This window comes from Rhineura floridana, chromosome 3, assembly GCF_030035675.1.
Source record: "Rhineura floridana isolate rRhiFlo1 chromosome 3, rRhiFlo1.hap2, whole genome shotgun sequence".
NCBI classification, from domain to species: Eukaryota; Metazoa; Chordata; class Lepidosauria; order Squamata; family Rhineuridae; genus Rhineura; species Rhineura floridana.
The window spans coordinates 189,985,708-190,007,443 of record NC_084482.1 but is presented as its reverse complement, the minus strand read 5'-3'; the positions used below and the strand labels follow the sequence as shown (position 1 = coordinate 190,007,443).

Genomic DNA, 21,736 nt, shown 5'->3' with positions numbered 1-21,736 from the left:
GTGGACATGTACCTAAAAATGCTATAAAAAGAACGAGCTATTACAAATATAATTCCTAGTATTGCTACCACTACAGCTGGTGTACCACAGTGGGGAGGAGAGCCTGGCTGGGAGTCCAGAGTCTGTGAGTTCAAATCCCCGCTCGTGTCTCCTGGGTGTCAAGGGCCAGCTAAAGATCACCCCCACAGGGAGTGGCTCAGGGGTTACGTGCCCTGCCATCTGTGCAGCTGTGGGCAAGCTGCATAGTCCCAAGGAGCCCAGTTGCCCCCCAGCTGGCAGTTGCAGACAAGGAAGGGGCTGGCTTGTACAGCTGTGGCAAGCTGAGCAGGCCCTAGCCAGCTGGGGAGGACTAACCTCAGAGGGAGGCAATGGTAAACCCCCTCTGAATACCACTTACCATGAAAACCCTATTCCTAGCGTAGCCATAAGTCGGGATCAACTTGAAGGCAATCCATTTCCATTTCCATTGCTACCGCTGGCACCAGGAGGAGGCTCACTTTGGTAAAGTGAGTTGAGCTCTGAGCAGAAATTTGGCACTCTTTTGCCTTACTCGGGAGGCATTAGGTTCCTCTGTGTTGGCTGAGATACCATCATAAACAAAGCCTAGCTTTTAAATGGGGGGGGGAATCACAGCAACACAGCAATTCTAGGCAACTGTTTTTCTAATCCTCTTGTTCCTGCTGCAGCTCCCTTGCTCTGCCAGCTTCCCTGCTGAATCCCCAGACAGCACGAGCATCTATTCCCCATACCTCCTTGTCAGAGCACCTGCTGAGAGGAAAGCACAGGCAAGGCGTCGCTGGGAGCTTTTGCTGATCCAGTGTTACTGTGTTTGACTGTAGAATGAGGTGCCACTTCCCGTGGGTGTTGCTCCCTGTCTCACATTCCTTCTCCAAAGGGTATGATCCAGCACCTGTCTGCCTGAAAACACGTGCACGTTGAGGAGGCTCTAACACAGACACCAGCCACATTGTGAAATACTGCTGTCTGAGTGCAGCATCGAAAAGCAAAGCCAGTCCCAAGAAACCTGTGCTGAAATATCTTTGCTAAGCCTCTCTTCCATTTCACACAGACACGGTTTCCTTCTCTGAGGTCCAGCTGCCTGCTGCATTCATCTAAGTCTTTCAAGCTTCTGCTGCAGAAGAGACCGCCTGACCTCTCTACATACCTGCAATGAAGCAGCCCTAATAAAATAAAATAAAATAAAAATGGAAAAGCCTTTGTTGGTATGACTCACCTCCTCTTCCTAACGTGCTCAGAAGCAGCAAATCTCTCTGATTGCCAAGTCCTGGGGACAAGGGACTGGGCCACTGCTCAGTGACAGAGCCAATGCTTTGCATGTAGATGGTAACAGTTTCGATCCCTACCGGCTCCATGTCTGGAAATCTGGAGAGTTGCTGCTAGTCCGTGTTGGCAATATTGAGCTACTTCAGGGATCCCCAACCTTTTTGGGCCCAGGGGCAGATTTGGAAATCTAAGAAACTGTTGTGGAAACTGCAAAAATACTCATTTCACAGATTAAAAACTGGTGATGCTCAGAACCCCCAAAAAACCCCAGTCAGAACACTAACGCACATGCCCTCCAATAAAACACAGGCAAAAAAGTAGGTGACATTCCCCTCCCCATACACGTACCATAGGCACCCCAAAAACCCAAATCCTAATTTAAAAAAAACTGCGAGAAGCAGAAGGCCTGGAAGCTGCTAAGGGGAACAGTGTCTGACAGCACTGTGGTGCCTTCGGGCACCATGTTGGAGACCCCAGAGCTAGGGGGACTAATCATTGCTTTGATATAAAGCAACTTCCTACTTCCCTATGGGTAGCTTCCTCCATCATGTCTTACTGGTAAGCTTTGCGAGGGAACCTGCCTAGGCTGTGCAGGACTGAGTGAACCTTTGGCCAATCTAACAAGTCATGTTTTTTACTTTCTGGCCCAGTTCTGGCAACCTAGCCTAGTAACTACCTCCTGGCGCAACAGGCCTCTTTCATAAAAACTTGCAGCCATGGGGCTGTAAGGGGCTAGAGCAGGGATGGGGGACCTGTGCCCTCCCAGATGTTATGATCATCAATGGTAACAACTTCTGAAGGGCCACAGGTTCCCCATCTCTGAGCTGGAAGGTTAGCCAGTCAAAGCTCTGACTGAAGGCATATCAGCCCCAAGCAGATGAACTCATATAATAATTTTGGACCACACTGTGTCCCCCTAAGCAGCAGGAGGGAACAAAGAAGGTGCCCTACAACAGGGTGGGGAACCTCAGGCCTGAATCATAGAGTTGGAAGGGGCCTATAAGGCCATCGAGTCCAACCCCCTGCTCAATGCAGAAATCCAAATTAAAGTATACCCGACAGGTGGCTGTCCAGCTGCCTCTTGAATGCCTCCAGTGTTGGAGAGCCCACCACCTCCCTAAATAAGCCCACCACTTCTTTAGGGGACAGAGTGCAGTCCTCAAAGCCTTTCCATTTTGCCCCTTAGGCTCCTCCCAGGCCACACCCCCTAGGCCACACCCCATCACTTCCCCACTCCACAGCCTCCTCATGTGCTTTAGCCTGGCTAGAATGCATTCTAAAACTGTGATAAAGTATCTTGCCCGCCATGATGGGGAAGTGTCTGCGTGTGTGCGCGCATGCGCATGTTTATACAGTGGTGGCTGAAAGTACCTTGGATAGCTCCTTGAAAGTTTGGACTAAAACCCAGAGTGGATTCCACAGCCCCACTGACATAGAGCCCCCAACCGCCACTCTGTGTATAAACATCTCTGGGTTTTGTGTGACTGGAATGTAATCTGAAAAATGGAAATGGATTGCCTTCATGTCCATCCCAACTTATGGCTACGCTAGGAATAGGGTGTTCATGGTAAGCGGTATTCAGAAGGGGTTTACCATTGCCTCCCTCTGAGGTTAGTCCTCCCCAGCTGGCTAGGGCCTGCTCAGCTTGCCACAGCTGCACAAGCTAGCCCCTTCTTTGTCCAGCAGTTGAAGGGCAACTGGGCTCCTTGGGACTACGCAGCTTGCCCACGGCTGCATAGGTGGCAGGGCACGTAACCCCTGAGCCACTCCCTGTGGGGGTGATCTTTAGCTGGCCCTTGACACCCAGGAGACACGAGTGGGGATTTGAACTCTCAGACTCTGGACTCCCCGCCAGGGTCTCCTCCCCACTGTGGTACACCAGCTGTAGTGGTAGCAATACTAGGAATTATATTTGTAATAGCTCGTTCTTTTTATAGCATTTTTAGGTACATGTCCACACACACACACACACACATACAGTGCTTTGCAATCTGCATGGTGTCTTATTGTGACAATTAAGCTCAGGTGGTGGGTCTGTGGCAGAGGGTGGGTATAAATCTGCTTCCCATTGGACACTAGTCCATTAGGGAGAATGGGGCATTCCCCCACCAACCCCAGTCTGCCCTGGCTGTCATCTTCCTCCTCCTGCTTAGTCTCAGGGTTCACCCTTGTAGAACTCAGCAGGGAGGAGAAGTGGTTGGCTCTGCCTCTATCTACTTGCTGCTTTCTGCTCTACCAGTCCCAACGGGCACCAGATCAGAAAACAGATCAGAAAAAACGACAAATAGCCAGACAGCAAATAAAAACATCAGCACAAAACATATAACGGAGACAGAAGTGTGGAGGGCCAGACCAGGAGGCCTGGAGGGCTTCCCATCCCTGATGTGTGACCCAAATATGATGACTATTGTCATTGTTGCAATATATTATACCAGAGTTGTGCTGTTGCCTTCCTAATTCATTCTCACTTACCTACTCCAGCCAGTACCCAAAAGACAGACAAGGCTTAATTTCAGCCACAGCTCATCAGCCCTGAGGCCCCAAACCAGCTTGCAGTGTCTGCAAGCCTGGAGTACACAGAGCAGCTACGAAAAATAGCACTTCCAACATGTACAGAGTGATTTCCCCTCATTATGAAGTAACCACAACCGACCACCTGAGATTAGCCGAAAGGCCTTCCAAATCACAGCGGTGTGATTCCCGAGCAAGCTGGAACCGCAGCACCTTAGTAGCTTCACAGCTACCCAGAGATAAATGCAGCAGCTACCTTTCTCCAGCATAACTACTGGAGTATAATATATGACTATGTGCATATGCCAGTGGTTTCATCCCAGCGACTCTTTCAGCTCATCTTCCTTATTCCTCTGTCATCACCTGCTGCATCGATGTGTTTGTCCTGAAAGGCTCACAATTAAAGGTGACAAGTACCCTCTGCGGAGGAAGAGAGGGTGATGGTGGGGAAGGAGGATTCAAGACCATCTCACCTTGGGTTCTCCATCCAATCACTCTGGGAGGACCCAAGGTTTGGGAGTGAGCTTGGGACACAGACGTCCACCTGATTATTATTTCCCCCCTCCCTCCTGGAAGATATCACAGTGGCTGGTTTTATAATGGGGAGGATTTTGTGAAGAAGTAAAAAAAACCCCACCCCTCTCCATTTCTGAGTTGCTGGGGTTTTGAGGAGGGCAGATGGTTGGCCTTTTTCTATTTGGAATATAGGAACATCTTTCCTCTTAATTAGATTCCGCTTCCTTGGGGGGTTGAAGGAGGCAGTGCTGCTTAAGCTGGAGTTTTCTTGGGAAGCCTTAATTAGAGCCTTCGCTGATTTGTTAGCCACTAATTAGACGACAAAGATTTACAGTGTTTTCAAACAGAGACTGCGTCCTCTTGGTTTGAGATCGCACTCGACCCTGGAATCCCATTCCGTAACTCCAGTGTGAAACGCCCTTGAACCCTGGCTCACAATCTTGAAATCGCTCCCATGTTCCCTTCTCCCTTTGTTAGAATTAGGGTTCAAAATGAAGGCACGCATAAAAGTATGTGTTCGCATCTCTTGCTTTCCCATCCAAGGACAGGGTTTGTTTAAAACACAAACACTCTTGCCTATCCTTGGAAATGTCACAGGCAGAGAAGAATACAAACCCTGCTTTAACATAAACTGCTCAAGCTGTTCACGCTCTCTCTACTGACAGATCCTGTATCCCTCCCAGGGAAAGGCATCCATGCTGCCCATTTTGTTTTTGCTGAGATGCATTTTAATGATAAAAACATAAGAAGAGCCCTGCTGGATCAGGCCAACAGCCCATCTAGTCCAGCATCCTGGCCAACCAGATGCCTATGGGAAGCCCACAAGCAGGACCTGGACGCAACAGCCAATCTCCCCACTTGCAATTCCCAGCAACTGGTACTCAGAGGCATCTTCCTATAGTGGAGGCAGACCATAGCCATAATGGTTAGTAGCCTTATCCTCCATGAATTTAAATTCACCAGATTAAGATGCATGCAAACTCAGGGGACAGCAATGGTACACCACTTCTGAATACCTCTTACCATGAAAACCCTATGAACAGAGTATCCAAAATGCAACGCAAGATAGTGCTGGAAGATATCCCCAGGTCAGATGGCACTCACCGAGCTACTGGGGAAGAACAACGGACAAGCACGAGTAGCACTGTGACTAATGAAGCAACTGGGTCACAGATGAAAGGAAGCCCAAAGGCTGATGTGCTCAGATGCGAAAGAAGAGTCCAGAGTTGTACAACGTACACAATAGGAGCATGGAATGTGAAAAGCATGAACCAGGGAAAGTTAGAAATTATCAAGCTAGAAATGTAACACATCAACATTACAATACTTGGCGTGAGTGAATTAAAATGGACAGGAAAGGGACATTTCCAATCAGGCAACTACAAAATATTTTATGCAGGAAATGAGAAATTAAGAAGAAATGGGATTGCTTTAATAGTGAGAAGTGATGTAGCAAAAGCAATTAGGAGCTATAAAGCAAGGTCTGAGAGTGATATTAATGAGATTAAATGGGAAACCTATTAACATAACCATCATCCAAGTTTAGCTCCAACGGCAAACACAGAAGAAGAGGAACTGGAGAGATTTTACACAGAAGTACAGGAAGAAATTGATCACACACCAAAACAGGATGTTCTGATAATCATGGGGGACTGGAATGCAAAAGTAGGGAACAGACGAACTAGAAATTGTGGGAAAATGGGGCTTAGGAGATAAAAATGAAGCAGGAGAGAGATTTATTGAATTCTGTGAAGCCAATAATTTGTTTCTTGCAAACACATTTTTTGAGCAACTGAAAAGATGACTGTACACATGGACATCACCAAATGGTCACTATAGGAATCAAATTGATTATATAATTAGTAGCAGAAGATGGAGAATTTCCATACTTTTTGCAAAAACAAGACCGGGAGCAGACTGCGGTACACAGCATGAACTGGTCATATCGAAAATCAGAGTAAAGCTAGAGAACAACAAAGCAATCATAATGCCAAAATACAACTTAAATAACATCTCAGAAGAATATAAAGATCAAATAAGGAACTGATTTGAGGCTTTAAACTTAGTTGATAGAAAAACAGAAGAACTATGGATTGAAGTAAAAGACATTATCAGGGAAGAATGCAAAAAGACGATACCTCTAGTTGAAAAGAGAGAAAGATCTCAGTGGATGACTGATGAAACTCTTAAAATGATTAAAGAAAGAAGGAAAGCAAAAGCAAAAGGAGATAGAAACACGGTCAGAACCCTAAATGTAATAATACAGCGACTAGTACGTAGGGACAAAGTGAACTCTTTACAATAGTTATTGTATAGAAATAGAAGAGGACAACAAAAAAGGTAGAACAAGAACCCTATTCCAAAATATTAGAGAAATGAAAGGGAAATTTAAACCAAGGGTAGGGATGTTGAATAATCAACAGGGGAACACATTGAATGACAGAGATGAAAGAAAAGGAAGATGGAAGCAATACACTGAAGAACTCTATAAAAGAGATGCCAGGATGACAGATTCATTCATGGAGGAACATTATGATGAAGAACCAGAAATTTTAGAATGTGGGGTGAAAGCTGCTACTTGGAAGAAACAAATCACCAGGAATAGACAGCATACCAATAGAATTGCTACAAGTTACTGAGACGGAATCTGTCCAAATTTTGACAAAAATTTGTCAACAAATATGGAAAACTAAACAATGGCCCACAGGCTGAAAGCATTCAATATGTATCCCAATTCCAAAGAAAGGGGATCCTAAGGAATGCAGTAATTATTGAACTATTGCCTTAATATCCCATGCAAGTACAGTAAAGTAATGCTCAAGATTCTACAACAAAGGCTCTTACCATATATGGAGCGAGAAATGCCAGATATCCAAGCTGGATTTAGAAAAGGAAGAGGTACCAGAGACCATATCACAAACATATGTTGGAGAATGGAACGGACCAAGGAATTTCAGAAAAAAATCACCATGTGCTTTATAGATTACAGCAAACTCTTTGTGCAGATCATGAAAAACTATGGAATGCTTTAAAAGAAATGGGGGTACCACAGCATCTCTGTTTGTCCTGATGCACAACCTGTACTCTGGACAAGAGGCTACTGTAAGGACAAAATATGGAGTGACCGATTGGTTCCCAATTGGAAAGGTGTGAGACAGGTATATTTTATCACCCTATTTGTTTAATCTATATGCAGAACATATCATACGGCAAGCGGGATTGGACCAAGATGAAGGAGGTGTGAAAATTGGAGGGAGAAATATCAATAATTTAAGATATGCAGACAATTCCATACTACTAGCAGAAACCAGTAATGATTTGAAATGAATGCTGTTGAAAATTAAAGAGGAAAGCACAAAAGCTGGACTACAGCTGAACATCAGGAAGACTAAAGTAATGAGAACAGAAGATTTATGTAAACTTAAAGTTGACAATGAGGATATTGAACTTGTCAAGGATTATCAATACCTCGGCACAGTCCTTAACCAAAACTGAGACAATAGTCAAGAAATCAGAAGAAGGCTAGGACTGGGGAGGGCAGCTGTGAGAGAACTAGAAAAGGTCCTCAAATGCAAAGATGTATCACTGAGCACTGAAGTCAGGATCATTCAGACCATGGTATTCCTGATCTCTATGTATGGATGTGGAAGTTGGACAGTGAAAAAAGTGGGTAACAGAAAGATCAACTCATTTGAAATGTGGTGCTGGAGGAGAGCTTTGCAGATACCATGGACTGCGAAAAAGACAAATAATTGGGTGTTAGAACAAATTAAACCAGAACTATCACTAGAAGCTAAAATGATGAAACTGAGGTGATCATACTTTGGACACATAATGAGAAGACATGATTCATTAGAAAAGAGAATAATGCTGGGGAAAACAGAAGGGAGTAGAAAAAGAGGAAGGCCAAACAAGAGATGGATTGATTCCATAAAGGAAGCCACAGACCTGAACTTACAAGATCTGAACGGGGTGGTTCATGAAAGATGGTATTGGAGTTGCTGATTCATAGGGTCGCCATAAGTCATAATCAACATGAAGGCACATAACAACAACAACAAAGCCACACAGCCTTATCCTCCATGAATTTGTCTAATCTTTCTAAAAAGCCATCCAAGTTGGTGGCTATCACTGCCTCTTGTGGGAGCAAATTCCACTGCATGAAGAAGTACTTCCTTTTTTCTGTCTTGAATCTTCCAACTATCAGCTTCATTGATGAAATCCTTTATCACCTGGCAGGGTCATTGCAGGACCCAGCAGCCACCACCAGATGGAAGGCTGGGGGTGAGAATAGAAGGCTTAATATCTAAGAGACACTTCCTCCCCTTCCATCATAACTCACACAACTGGCATTCCCAGCTTCCCAGGTTTCTACGGTGTCTGGGTATATGTTGGAACTTCTTTAATCATAAAACAGAGCTTGCTGTCTCTTTGCATCACTCAGAATACTAACTGTAGCTTTTTTTTTACCACAATTGGCTTTCATTAGAATGCATGAAAGGAAGAAACTAGGAAGAGCAATGCAACATGCGACAGTGCAAAACACAATGCTAAAATAGTGAGCTGCAAACATCAACGATCCTCTTCCTACCACACACACACACACACACAAGGATTTTAACTATAAGCTGCTTTGGGAGCCAATCTTGGTTGAAAAGCAGAATATAACTATAACAAACATATAATAATTCAGTAAAGATCCTCCATTCTGTCTCTCTCTCTCTAAGTGCAATGACTCCACAAATGAAATGGCAGGGATCATCATCTCGCACAGTCCCTAGCTTACTTCCTTTTAAAAGAGGAAGTTTCTAGGCCTCATGATATACATTAAAACATGCAGACATTACTTAGGAAAGGTACCAGTGTTTGGGGAGGCAGGGTAACATTTTCTGTGACCTGATTAGCCACCTGTTCATCAGATATGGCCTCCATATTGGCTCTTCTATTTGTCTGCTGATTGTCATTTACCGATACACCTCTCCTCCCATTATTTGAGGAGGACGGGAATTATTACACATTCTGTAGTGTCTCAAATACTGAGTGCAGAATAAAAGTAAATGCAACTCCCTGGTGAGCAACTTTCCTTTGGGGACAACTTTTGGAATAATGCAAAGGGTGGCAGGCTAAGACCTCTCTAAACTCCATCCCTTTTGCCTTCAGGTAACTTGGGGGCAGGTGGCATGTTGTGTATGTATGTGTGTGTGTGTGCTGGGGGTGATTCTTTACTTAAACTGGGCAACTTTATTTTAGTAAATGAAACCAATTTTCTAGCATTTTTATCCACATATTCCACTGTCGGAAGGCAGAGCTGGGGTCCCAATCCCGGGGAGCTGGATCCCGGAGAGTTGGGAGAAGAGTATTCGGATGGATGGCAGAGGGAAGGGGGAGGAACTTCCCCCCTTTGGAGCGAAGACGAAACAGAGGAACTGCCAGTGATAAGGTCGCTTAGCAACGGGGAGCCTGAGCCCTCCCTGGACATTCTCACGCCTCCCCCTCTTTCAGGCTCAGAGCAAGAGGGGAAAGAGGGAGGGCTGCTCACAGCCGAAAAGCGGGGAGGCAGTTTACCATCAGCCCCTCCCCTATCCCCCATCCTGGAATCGGAAACTTCAGAAGAGGAGGGGGTGATGCTTCCCTCCTCACCGCGCACACGCAGACAGCTGAAAAGACAGGAGAGAAGGGGGGGAAGGCGGGCAGTACCTGAGGGGCAGTTAAGGAGGAGCGAAAGATTGCGGGCCCATTTGGCCCCTTCTTAAAGAACAGGCGGGAAGAAGTCCCTTGCTCTGTCAACTTTCTCCCAATGCCGCAGGATCTGTATCCCTGTATTGCTTCATGAGAAAACGCAGTCTTTGTTTGGACATTACCCTAATAAAACACGAATTAACTACAGCCGTTGGTCTGGTTCCTGAGTCACATCCTGGGCCTGACAGCTTGACAGAGCCACCTAAATCACCCTCAATGCTCTCTTCACTTGACTGGGACAAGATGTCAAAGGGAGCAGCGGGGGGGACGAACCCCACTTCTGAGACGGAAGAAGTGGAACTCTTGAGGACTAAGGTAGCTGATTTGCAGACGGATGTTCAAGCCCTGCTAGCAGCAGTCAAGGCGCTGAAGACGGATAATCAAACCTTGAAGGCCATGATAGACCAGATGCGAACAGCCCCTCCAGCTGCCGTAGTAAAGGTTCCCATTGGATTGCCCCCAAAATACGCGGGTCAAAGTGATCAGTTGGCAACCTTCGTGGCTCAATGTGAGTTATATCTGGATGTCAGGCACACGGAATTTCCAGACGATGGGGCTAAAGTAGCTTTCGTGATTAGCCTCCTGGAGGGAGAAGCTGCAAAATGGGTGACTCCGTATCTCGTGAGAAAGGATACTGTTTTAGGAAGGTACAGAGGATTTATACAGGAGATGACCGAGATGTTTCAAGACCCACAAAGGGCTGAAACAGTAGCGCGGCAACTAGGCGCTCTGAAGCAAGCTAAAGGGACTGTTTCCGAGTACACTAACGCTTTTAAAATTCTGTCCCAGGAAACTGGTTACAATGACGCCGCCCTGATGTTTATGTACCGGAGTGGATTAAATGCTGAAATCCTGGATGAGTTGGCCAGGACCTCCCCCCCCCGCTGACCTACCAGGGCTCATCCGGCTATGCCTACAGATAGATCACCGGATGGAAGGAAGGCGCCTGGAAAGGAAGCAGGAGGTCCCGAGATACTCAGCCTCGGCATCCCGCAACAAGACCCTTCCCACTGCAGGGATGGCAGGTAATGCAACTGAGGGACAGGGAGGGGCTAGGCCAAGACTGTCGGAAGAAGAAAAGGAAAGACGACGCCGGGAACGTTTATGCTTTTATTGTTCAAAGCCAGGCCATGTGGCCAGAGACTGTGGACTGAAAGGGGGGAAAGCTGAGCTGTCGGGAAACTAGAACACCCAGTCCACGTGCAGGCCGGTGGACTGGGGGCAGCGTTGTATAAAGGCCCCCCAACGATCCAACCTCCCTCAAAGGGGGTGTTGGTCTTGCCTATTCGGATTACAACTTCCAGAGGAGTGGTGTTTAATTCCACTGCCTTAATTGACAGTGGAGCCTCCACAAATTTTATTGATGCAAAGTTAGTCAAGCGTCATGGAATTTCCCGGTGGAAACTGGACGCTCCCCTAGCTGTGGAGACTATCGATGGGAGACCCCTGAAGTCAGGAGGGGTGACACAAGCCACGGAGGAAGTGAAACTTCAAATCCCTGGGCACAAAGAGTTCATTTCGCTATACGTGTCAGATCTCTCGAACTTTGAGGTGATTCTGGGAATGCCCTGGCTAGCAAAGCATGAACCCAAAATAAGTTGGAAGGAGGCGGTGGTGTGGTTCACCTCACAGTATTGCCAGGAGAACTGTCAACCTGAAGGGATCAAGAACACCCTACTGGGGGCAGTGCAAGAGATCGAGCAAGTGACCCTGCCGCCAAAGTATGAAGAATTCAAAGATGTGTTTGATGAAAAAGAGGCAGAGACTTTACCCCCCCACCGCCCTTACAACTGTGCGATTGATCTAGTGCCAGGAGCCAGCATCCCATCAGGGAGAATCTACTCTCTCACAGAGAATGAGAGGGAGGCCCTGAAGGAATTCCTGGATAAAAACCTGAGGCGAGGATTCATACGCCCCTCACAATCCCCTGCTGGAGCGCCACTATTGTTTGTGAAAAAGAAGGAGGGGGAACTCAGACCCTGTAACGACTATCGCGCATTGAACCAGATCACCATCCCCAACAGCTACCCGCTGCCCCTGATCTCAGAGTTGCTGGACCGACTGCGCTCTGCAAAAATCTTCACGAAGTTGGATTTGAGAGGAGCGTACAATCTGATCAGAATGAAGGAGGGAGATGAATGGAAAACAGGATTCTTGACCGCTTACGGACAGTATGAATACCTGGTCATGCCGTTCGGGCTTTGTGGAAGTCCAGGAATTTTTCAAAAATTCATGAACGACGTGTTTAGAGACTTGTTGGACACGTATGTAATCTGTTACTTAGATGATATCCTGGTGTTCTCAGAGAACCAGGAAGACCACGACCAGCATGTGAAGATGGTGTTGAAGAGACTGAGAGAAAATCACCTGTATGCTAAATTAGAGAAATGTGGATTTGACCTCAAGTCTCTAGACTTCCTTGGATATCGAATCTCAGCGGAAGGCGTGGAGATGGACCCAGGGAAAGTAAGCTGCATATTGGACTGGGGCCAACCTGTCACCAAAAAGGATGTACAACGGTTTTGGGGGTTTGCCAATTATTACAGAAAGTTCATTCCAGGGTTTTCCAAATTAACAGCTCCTCTGACTGACTGTTTAAGGGGGAAGAAGAAGTTTCAATGGACAGAGAACGCCACCGAGGCCTTTGAGGAGCTGAAGAGAAGGTTTGCTACTCAGCCCATTCTGCGCTTTGCTGATCCGAACCGCCCTTTCGTAGTGGAAGCAGATGCTTCAGATTTTGCCATCGGGGGGGTCCTGCTACAATTAGACCAAGAAGGGAAGGAGCTGCACCCCTGTGCGTACTTCTCTCGGAAGTTAAAGCCTGCAGAGAAGAACTACACAGTTTGGGAGAAGGAGCTGCTGGCCATCAAGGACTCTTTTGAAAACTGGAGACAATACCTAGAGGGGACCTCTCATCGAATTGAAGTGCGCTCCGACCACAAGAATCTTGAAAGCCTCCAAACCGCCAGAAAGCTGAACCAGAGACAGATAAGATGGTCCCAGTTCTTCACTAGGTTTAACTTCCAGATTACTTACCATGCCCAAGCCAAAAACCAGAGAGCGGATGCCTTATCCAGACAGCCACAATACAAAGAAAGTGAATCCGAGGACCAGCCTCAGTACGTAATCCCGCCAGAGAAATTAACGTTGGGAGTATGCCAGCCTTCATGGGAAGAGGAACTCAAAAAGGCACAACAAGAAGATGCAGACATGCTAAAATATCAGCAGGAGACGGGACAAGGTCAAGACTCAGAAGTAACCTTTCACTGGAGAAATGGACTGTTATGGTTCAAAACCGCCAGATATGTGCCAGAAGGGGAATTAAGGCTCAGAATCCTACGCCAGTGTCATGATTCCATCACAGCGGGACACTTTGGGATTTACAAGACCATTCAGAACGTGGCCAAGGACTTCTGGTGGCCTAAAATGCGTCGGGATATTGAGAGTTATGTAAAGTCCTGCTCTGTCTGTCTGCGGACAAAAACACAAACAGGGACACCAGCAGGACTGTTACAACCGTTGCCTGTCCCACACGAACCCTGGAAGGACCTCTCCATGGATTTTATAACTGATCTACCCAAGTCCCAAGGAATGACAGCCATCTTAGTAGTGGTGGATCTACTTACCAAAATGGCACACTTTCTTCCTTGTGCAGGGGCCTTAGAGGCTAAAGAAACGGCCAAGTTATTCATAAAAGAAGTCTACCGGCTGCATGGATTGCCAAACAGCGTAGTCTCAGACCGAGGAACTCAGTTCACAGCCAAATTTTGGAGAGCAATGTGGAAACAGTTGCAGACGGAATTAAAACTCTCCTCCGCCCATCACCCCCAGACAGATGGGCAGACGGAACGCTTGAACGCCGTTTTGGAAAGATATTTACGAAGTTATGTGTCCTATCAACAGACTGACTGGGTATCATATTTGCATTTTGCAGAGTTCGCCTACAACAATTCTCTGCACTCCAGCACTCAACAAACCCCGTTCTTCGCTAATTATGGATTCCGTCCTAAAGTCTTTCCAAGCAGCTCAGAAGGAATGCTGGTACCGGCAGCTGAGAACTTCCTTAAGGAATTGCAAGCGGCGCAACAGACACTGAAACAGCAGTTAAACGAAGCCAAAACGGAGTACAAGCCAGTTGCTGACCTGCACAGGAAGGAGGGCCCCCCCCTTCAACCGGGAGACCAGGTATGGCTGTCTACCCGCTTCCTCCAGATGCCGGGCAAATGTAGAAAATTACAAGACAAGAGGGTGGGTCCTTTCGAAATAGAAACTCAAATCAATCCCGTGGCGTACTGACTGAAGCTGCATGACACGTTTAAAATACATCCTGTGTTCCATCGATCCCTCTTAACGAAAGTCGCCCCTCCCAGTGAGTTACGGCCGGAGAAACCTCCCGGAGCTCCACTCCTGGTAAATCAGCAGCTTGAGTTTGAAGTTGAGGAGATCTTAGATTCCAGGATCAGACGCCACAAGCTGCAGTACTTGATTCACTGGAAAGGCTATGGGGTGGCTGACAGATCATGGGAAGATGCAGCTGATGTGCATGCTCCAGAATTGGTAAAACTTTTCCATCAACGTTTTCCCCACCGTCCCAAGCCAGACAAGGGGAGGGGGGCACAGCCTGGGAGGGGGGATGGTGTCGGAAGGCAGAGCTGGGGTTCCAATCCCGGGGAGCTGGATCCCGGAGAGTTGGGAGAAGAGTAATCGGATGGATGGCAGAGGGAAGGGGGAGGAACTTCCCCCCTTTGGAGCGAAGACGAAACAGAGGAACTGCCAGTGATAAGGTCGCTTAGCAACGGGGAGCCTGAGCCCTCCCTGGACATTCTCACGCCTCCCCCTCTTTCAGGCTCAGAGCAAGAGGGGAAAGAGGGAGGGCTGCTCACAGCCGAAAAGCGGGGAGGCAGTTTACCATCAGCCCCTCCCCTATCCCCCATCCTGGAATCGGAAACTTCAGAAGAGGAGGGGGTGATGCTTCCCCCTCACCGCGCACACGCAGACAGCTGAAAAGACAGGAGAGAAGGGGGGGAAGGCGGGCAGTACCTGAGGGGCAGTTAAGGAGGAGCGAAAGATTGCGCGCCCGTTTGGCCCCTTCTTAAAGAACAGGCGGGAAGAAGTCCCTTGCTCTGTCAACTTTCTCCCAATGCCGCAGGATCTGTATCCCTGTATTGCTTCATGAGAAAACGCAGTCTTTGTTTGGACATTACCCTAATAAAACACGAATTAACTACAGCCGTTGGTCTGGTTCCTGAGTCACATCCTGGGCCTGACATCCACTTTGATAACATCTGAGTTGCCTTCTGTTGGGATGTAGGTGTTTGGTGCAGAGGATGAACATTTTGTCTCCACTGTACATCTGCCTGATCCAACCCATTCTTAACCTAATGTGCAGCAAGTCTTTTGCTTCTAAATGGGCTATACAGATTCTCAACCACCATCATACTCAGGTTGTGTTTTCCTCCTCATTAGCTAGGTGATTAACTGATAAATCAATTAAATCAGCATGCTTAGCTGACTAATTAATCGTGAATAAAATAGAGCTTTGTGAAATTGTTGTTAGGTGCTTCTGGCATTATTGCAAACAATTTGTACAAGCATTTCTCAATTCAGATAATGCACTCAGCTAAGGTAATGTACTCAAGATGACACCTCCCTCCCCTTCAAAAAAAATAAATAATTTGATTGTGTTATTTAGCCAAGATAAAATACTACCTTTGATAAATATTCAAAAAATAGAGCCTCCATTGTAAAACTGTTTCATTAACCATTGGCTCATTAATTTCTCAATTAGTTGGAACAAGACAGTTAATGGGCTAAAAACAGCTTTTATCAGCTGACAATTGCTCTCCTGCCATGCCATCCTTACACCTTCTCAGTAGTTCTCTGATCTGTGCCATTACCAAGTTCTAGCCTTTTGCCCCTTTCCAGCTCTACTAATTCTTTGGGAGCTGAATTGAGTAGTTTCCACTACTGTGTTTTATTCTGGACTCTCCACTACAGTGGCTGGGGAGGATACTGTTAGCTTATGGGTAGAATCTATTGGAGGAATCTGGCAAGAATTCACAAGGCAGGTTATCTGCTCTGCCAAGAGCTGCTTCGGAGTGGAATGCCCTCATCTGGAAACTTTTCTGTGCTTTAACTCTTTCCTGTCACAAAGGACTATAAGAATAGCATTGCCCTGCAGAAAGCATCAGCCCAGGCCATAGTTCATCTTAGGGACTACAGGACATCCAATCTCATTGCCATGCTAAGCCTCTCATGACATCTGATGATATTGCCCTAAGAAGGGGACACAGAAACCTGTGCGGCCCTGCAAACACGGTTGATCTCCAACTCCCATTAGCCCCAGCCAGCATGGCCAATGGTTAGGGTTATGGGAGTTGTAGTTCAAAAATATCTGAAGGGCCACATAGGTTCTCCATCCCTATGCTATATGAAACTATAATTAAGTGTATTCCATGTTCAGAGAGGAGATAAGAAGGGTCATTCTTCTAGACCTTACATCTGCCCTCTGTTCAGGGAGCAGTGGATGTGCTCCATGAGTACCCTTCAACATTTTATTTGCTTATTTATAAAAATATTTATAAACAGCCAACTCACTGAAAAACATTAAGGTGGTGTGCAGTAAAATCATTAAAACATCGTACTAGAATAAAACAATTCTCCTCATAGTTGGCACAGAGGAAGGCAGCTGATCAACGAACTTCTCCACTTGTGTCCAAGCAAAGAAACCTTCCCCAACCTGATGCCCTCCAGATGTTTTGGGCTACAACTTCCATCAGCTCCAGCCAGCAGGGGTGATTGGAGTTGTAGTGTAAAATATCTTGAGGGCACTGGGTTGAGGAAGGCTGAAGTAGAGATAAGGCTAGATTAATAAGCCTCTGTGAGTCTCTAGCAGCCCATCTCATAGAGCCATAGTTTCCTTTACTTCTCTGCCTGAGCATCACACCTGCCTACAGCTACAGCTTCTTCACAGCATGGAGGAACTGCTGTACAAACGAAAAAACACTGGGATCTCAGTGCTTGGGTTGAGATGCTGAAGAATATGCCCCCCCTCATTTAAAATAGTCTATCATGAGGAGGAGGCATGCCCTGACCACCATTGCCCAACTCCTACACTTAATAAAATCTAATTACTGGCCCCACCAAGCCTATCTTATAGTCCAGTTGCTTTTTAAAGTCAGTCTCCTTTTTAGCAGCTTGGCTCATTTAAAATCAGGTCTTTCTTTGTTAGGCTGGTGCCAGCAGCTGGGTCCAAGTCCAGAGCTTAATCTTTAAAATGCTTTTATAACAAGAGGGATAGCCTTCTCATACCTATTTTGAATGGATATACCTACCCTTGCTTACCCAATTTCATTATACACCTACTGAGATCCCTCCTAGTTCAGGATAGCATCTTTCGCACCCTACTCCACCACCCATTGCATGCTCATTTACACTTTCCAGGTCTGCTCCATCTGGCCATGTTGAAGAAATTGGGGTCCATGTCTCTTTGTTATGATCCTTCCCTCATAGCCCTCCCAGCCATTGCAACCAAACAACCAACATTCTGCACTGTGCTGTCAGTTCCTCTCTTGCCCCCTTCAGCACCCTGGACAGAGTCACAGAGGCAGTAACATGTCTGACCAATCCTCAGGATTATTTGTCTGGTTTTCTGTGGTGAGGGTTTAGTTTCTGAGCTCATTTTAAATCAATACATCTTTGAAACATTTAAAATTAATGATGAAGGAATGTTCTGTTTAAGCTTTAAAAGACATCCCAGTAATTTCTCTGAACCCTGAGAAAAGGAATGGGCATGTCAGAGCTTCCCTCCTTCCTCCCTGTCCTCAACCCAACCCTCGATGAAATTACATCAATAATTCACATAGCACACCTTGTTGGGGAGCACTAGCAAGCAGACTAATATACATGCTGTAGTGTACGCACCTCCCACCCACACACTCTACAAGAGGCACAGACATTTCACAAGCTAAGCTAAGTGAAACAATTTTACTCCCGTACAATTAGACTAGGCACGCTGGAGCTATTGCTACCTTGGTTTCATAGAGAAAGTTCACCTAGGCCCTAGAGGTTCTAATCCAGTTGCCAGTTCCTTGTGGTCGTTAGCTGAAGGCAGGGATAGTCAATGTGGAGCCCTCCAGATATTGTTGGACTACAACTCTCATCCATGCCTGATCAATGGCCATGCTAGCTGGGGTTGATGGGAGTCCAAGAACATCTGCAGGGCACCATGTTGGCTACCCTGGCCTTAAGGGGTCTCATTAAATCTTCCCCATTTGGTACTCAGAGAGGCATCAGGCATGTGATCCAAGTCTAGGACAGCTTTTGAGCCTAGTTGTATTTATCAGGCTTCCTTCTACTCTGGAAAATTTGGTACCCCCTTATTGTAGGAAACTGCTATAACTAAATCTTACAAAATAGTCTAACTTGCTGTGTGTGTGTGTCTTTCTCTCATACAGTCCCATGTCCTTCTTACCCAAGTACTTCCTCATTTAGCAAAAGAATCCGGCCATACAAACTTCAGGTTATCCAAACCTGTTCACTGTATGCGGTTGTTCTGCAGTTAGCTCCCCATCGTGGAGAGGAAAGCCTCGCACTCGTCCCCATTTTGGCACTCTTTATCCCCCTTCTCTCCCTACCTCGGTATTTGGGTTTGCTTTGGGGCGGGGTGAGGGTGTTTTTTTGGGGGGGGGTGCAGCGGCCGGGTTATCCTACCTGCCAGCAGCTGCATCCAGGCACAGATCTTGTAGACGGTGGCCGTGTTGCAGAAGAAAAAGAGGGAGAAGCAAGTGATGCAGCCCAGGATCAGCACCATGGAGAGCAGCACGAAGAAGGAGGCCGCCTTGAAGGCTCCCGAGGGGATGCTGCGGAAGTCTGCAAAGGAGCCGTGGCAGGTGAGCTCGCGGTTGTTGCCCTCGTTGCCCACGCAGTAGTGGAAGAGGCCGAAGTAGCCCGGTTTGGGCGTGCTGACGCTGTCGCCGATCCAGTAGGGCTGGATGAAGACCACCACGTTGATGATGGCGAAGCAGATGGTGAAGATGGCCCAGAGTACGCCGATGGCCCGCGAGTTCCGCATGTAGTTGTCATGATACAGCTTGGAGGCCTCCTGCGACGGGAGCATCCTGCCAGGCGGCACAGAGCGCGGGGCCCCGGCGGCGACACGGAGAGGGGCGCACCGGCGCGGGCGGGCGGCGGCGGCGGCGCAAGCACCTCCTCACTGGCAAAGGGCTGGACCCGGGAGCCCCGCGGCGCCGGCCGAGGGTAAACCCGACGGTGGACCGCCGAGAGGCCAGGCCATGGGGCAAGGAGCTCGGCAGGTAGCAGGCAGGCAGGGAGCCCTAGGCGCGCTGGTTCGCTCCCTGCAGTTGCAGCCGCGCCAGCCGCGACTCCATCTTGGCTGCGGCTGCTGCCGTCTCTTCGCCTCGATCGCTCGCCTGCCTGCCTGCCTGCTTACTTGCCTGGCCGAAGCTCGCGCTCGCGGCGGGTGACGCGACCGCGAGCGAATGCCGAGGAAGAGCGGGGGGGGGGGCAGAGCGGGAGAAATAAGGTAGAGAAGGAAGCGCCCAGCCACCTTCCGAAAGGGGGGGAAGGGAGGGGGGGGAAAGGATCGCAACGCACATGCGCCCAGGCAAGCAGGTCAAGGGAGGAGTCAACCGGCTGGCTTCCATTTCTGCGCATGCGCCTGAGAATTAGAACCGGGAGCAGGGCGGCGGGCACGTGCATGAAGCAGGAGGCCAGAATCCCGAAGAGCCTCTGCCAAATCTGCGCATGAGAGTCATCTTACTGAGCTAAATGGTGTGACCTGCTACAAGGCAGCTTCCGATGTTCTTATGGCTTGAAAGAGGCCTTCCAGCTTTATGGTGTGTTTTGGGGAAGGGCTTTAGCTCAGTGGTGCAGCACCTGCCTTGCATGCAGAAGGTCCGGAATTCATCCCCGGCATCTCCAGGTAGGGATGGCAGAGAGCCCTGCCTGAAACCATGGAGAGCCGCTGCCTGTCAAGGTAGACAATACAGGGTAGACAATAGCTGCTTGCAAAGATGCAGCCAGCAACCAGTACTCGACGCTTGCCCTTTCTTGGCTTATTAAAGCTTGCCAAGGCAGTATGACTGAGTGGATCCAGGGTGTGGTCAATGCATCATTGCAGAAGGGAGTGGTCCCAGCTGCCCTGAAAGAGGCAGTGATATAATTGCTCCTGAAAAAGCCCACCCTGGAGCCATTGGTTTGTGACAACTACCATCCGGTTGCAAATATTCCCTTTTTAGAGAAGGTGATTGAGAGCGTTGTGGCACAACAATTGCAAGTACTCTGGGATGGAACAGATTATCTTGACCCATCCCAGTCTGGGTTCAGGCCTGGTTATGGGACTGAATTGGCCTTGGTCACCCTGATGGATGACCTTTATCGGGAGAAGGACAGGGGAGTGTGACCCTGTTATTCCTACTTGATCTCTCTGGTTTTTGATACCATTGACCATGGGATCCTTCTGAGCTGACTTGGTGAGATGGGTATTGGAGGCACTGTTTTACAGCAGCTTCGATCCTATCTCCAGGGTCATTTTCAGAGAATATCATCAGGTGACTCCAGCAGTTGTGCTGTTGGTTGCCTCAGGGTACCATCTTGTCCCCCATGCTCTTTAACATCCACATGAAGCCCTTGGGAGCGGTCATCAGGAGATTTGGGGCAAGGTGCCAGCAGTATGCTGATGATAATCAGCTGTATTTCTCTGGAACATCTGAACTAGGAGAGGCCGTGCAAGCCCTGGACCGCAGCCTGAACTTAGTGATGGGCTGGATGAGGGCCAATGAACTGAGTCTGAATCCTAGCAAGACGGAAGTGCTGTGGGTTGGGGTTGGTGGTTCCCGAGTTCAGATAATTGGTCAGTTGCCTGCTTTGGATGGGGTTGTACTCCCTCTGAAAGAGCAGCTCCATAGTCTGAGGGTGCTCCTGGATCCATCTTTGTTGCTAGAGGCCTAGGTGACCTCAGTGGCTAGGAGTGCCTTTTACCAGCTTTGGCTGATAAGACAGCTGTGACCATTTCTGGACCAGAATAGCCTGACCAGTGTTGTCCACGCACTGGTAATCTCCAGGCTAGATTATTGTAAGCATCAGTCAATCATGGCACATTACAATTGCCACAACAAGCAGAAAAATGGTTAAGTGGTCCATCAAGAGTTTCAGCAGATTTCAAGTGGTTCATGAGGAAAAAAGTTTGGGAACCACTAGTCTACTCCATTGGTCATCAGCTACTAGATCACAACCTGATTTAAGGTGGGTCACAACAGCCGCCCTACCACCATACAAATATGTGATAAAAAAAATAAAGAAATGGGTCCCCAAATGCATGTTTGAGTTAAAGGTGGGTCCCATGTCTGAAAAGGCTGATGACTACTGGTGTATTTTGACAGGCAGCTGCTTCAGCAGAGATTTTCCATGTTAACGCTAGTTGCTCCTTTTAATTAGATACCAGGTATTGAACTTGGGACCATCTGCATGCAAAAGGATTTTTTCCACTGAGCTATGGGATTGTATTCAATGTAGGGCTAAGGCAAACGTTCTGACAGTGCCAGGATTTCTCCTTGTGGAATGGATTGTTCTCCCCCTCTCTTCCTCCCCATGCACCCCCTAAATCTGTTCTGGGTTTGTCCCCAATCCTCTGGAGCAGATTTGGGGATGGTGCGGGGTACACATG

At 47.7% G+C, this 21,736-nt stretch overlaps 1 protein-coding gene across 2 annotated transcripts in view; it reads right to left on the bottom strand.

Annotated features, from left to right (window-relative positions):
• Positions 1–19,631, bottom strand: part of LHFPL4 (LHFPL tetraspan subfamily member 4) — a 73,690-nt gene extending 54,059 nt beyond the window's left edge. For both annotated transcript variants that reach the window (XM_061618906.1, XM_061618907.1), the window contains exon 1: positions 18,763–19,631. In XM_061618906.1, the coding sequence (XP_061474890.1) occupies positions 18,763–19,168 (406 nt within the window). In that variant the 5' untranslated portion in view covers positions 19,169–19,631. The remainder of the gene's footprint in view (positions 1–18,762) is intronic.
• Between the last annotated feature and the right edge of the window lie 2,105 nt (positions 19,632–21,736).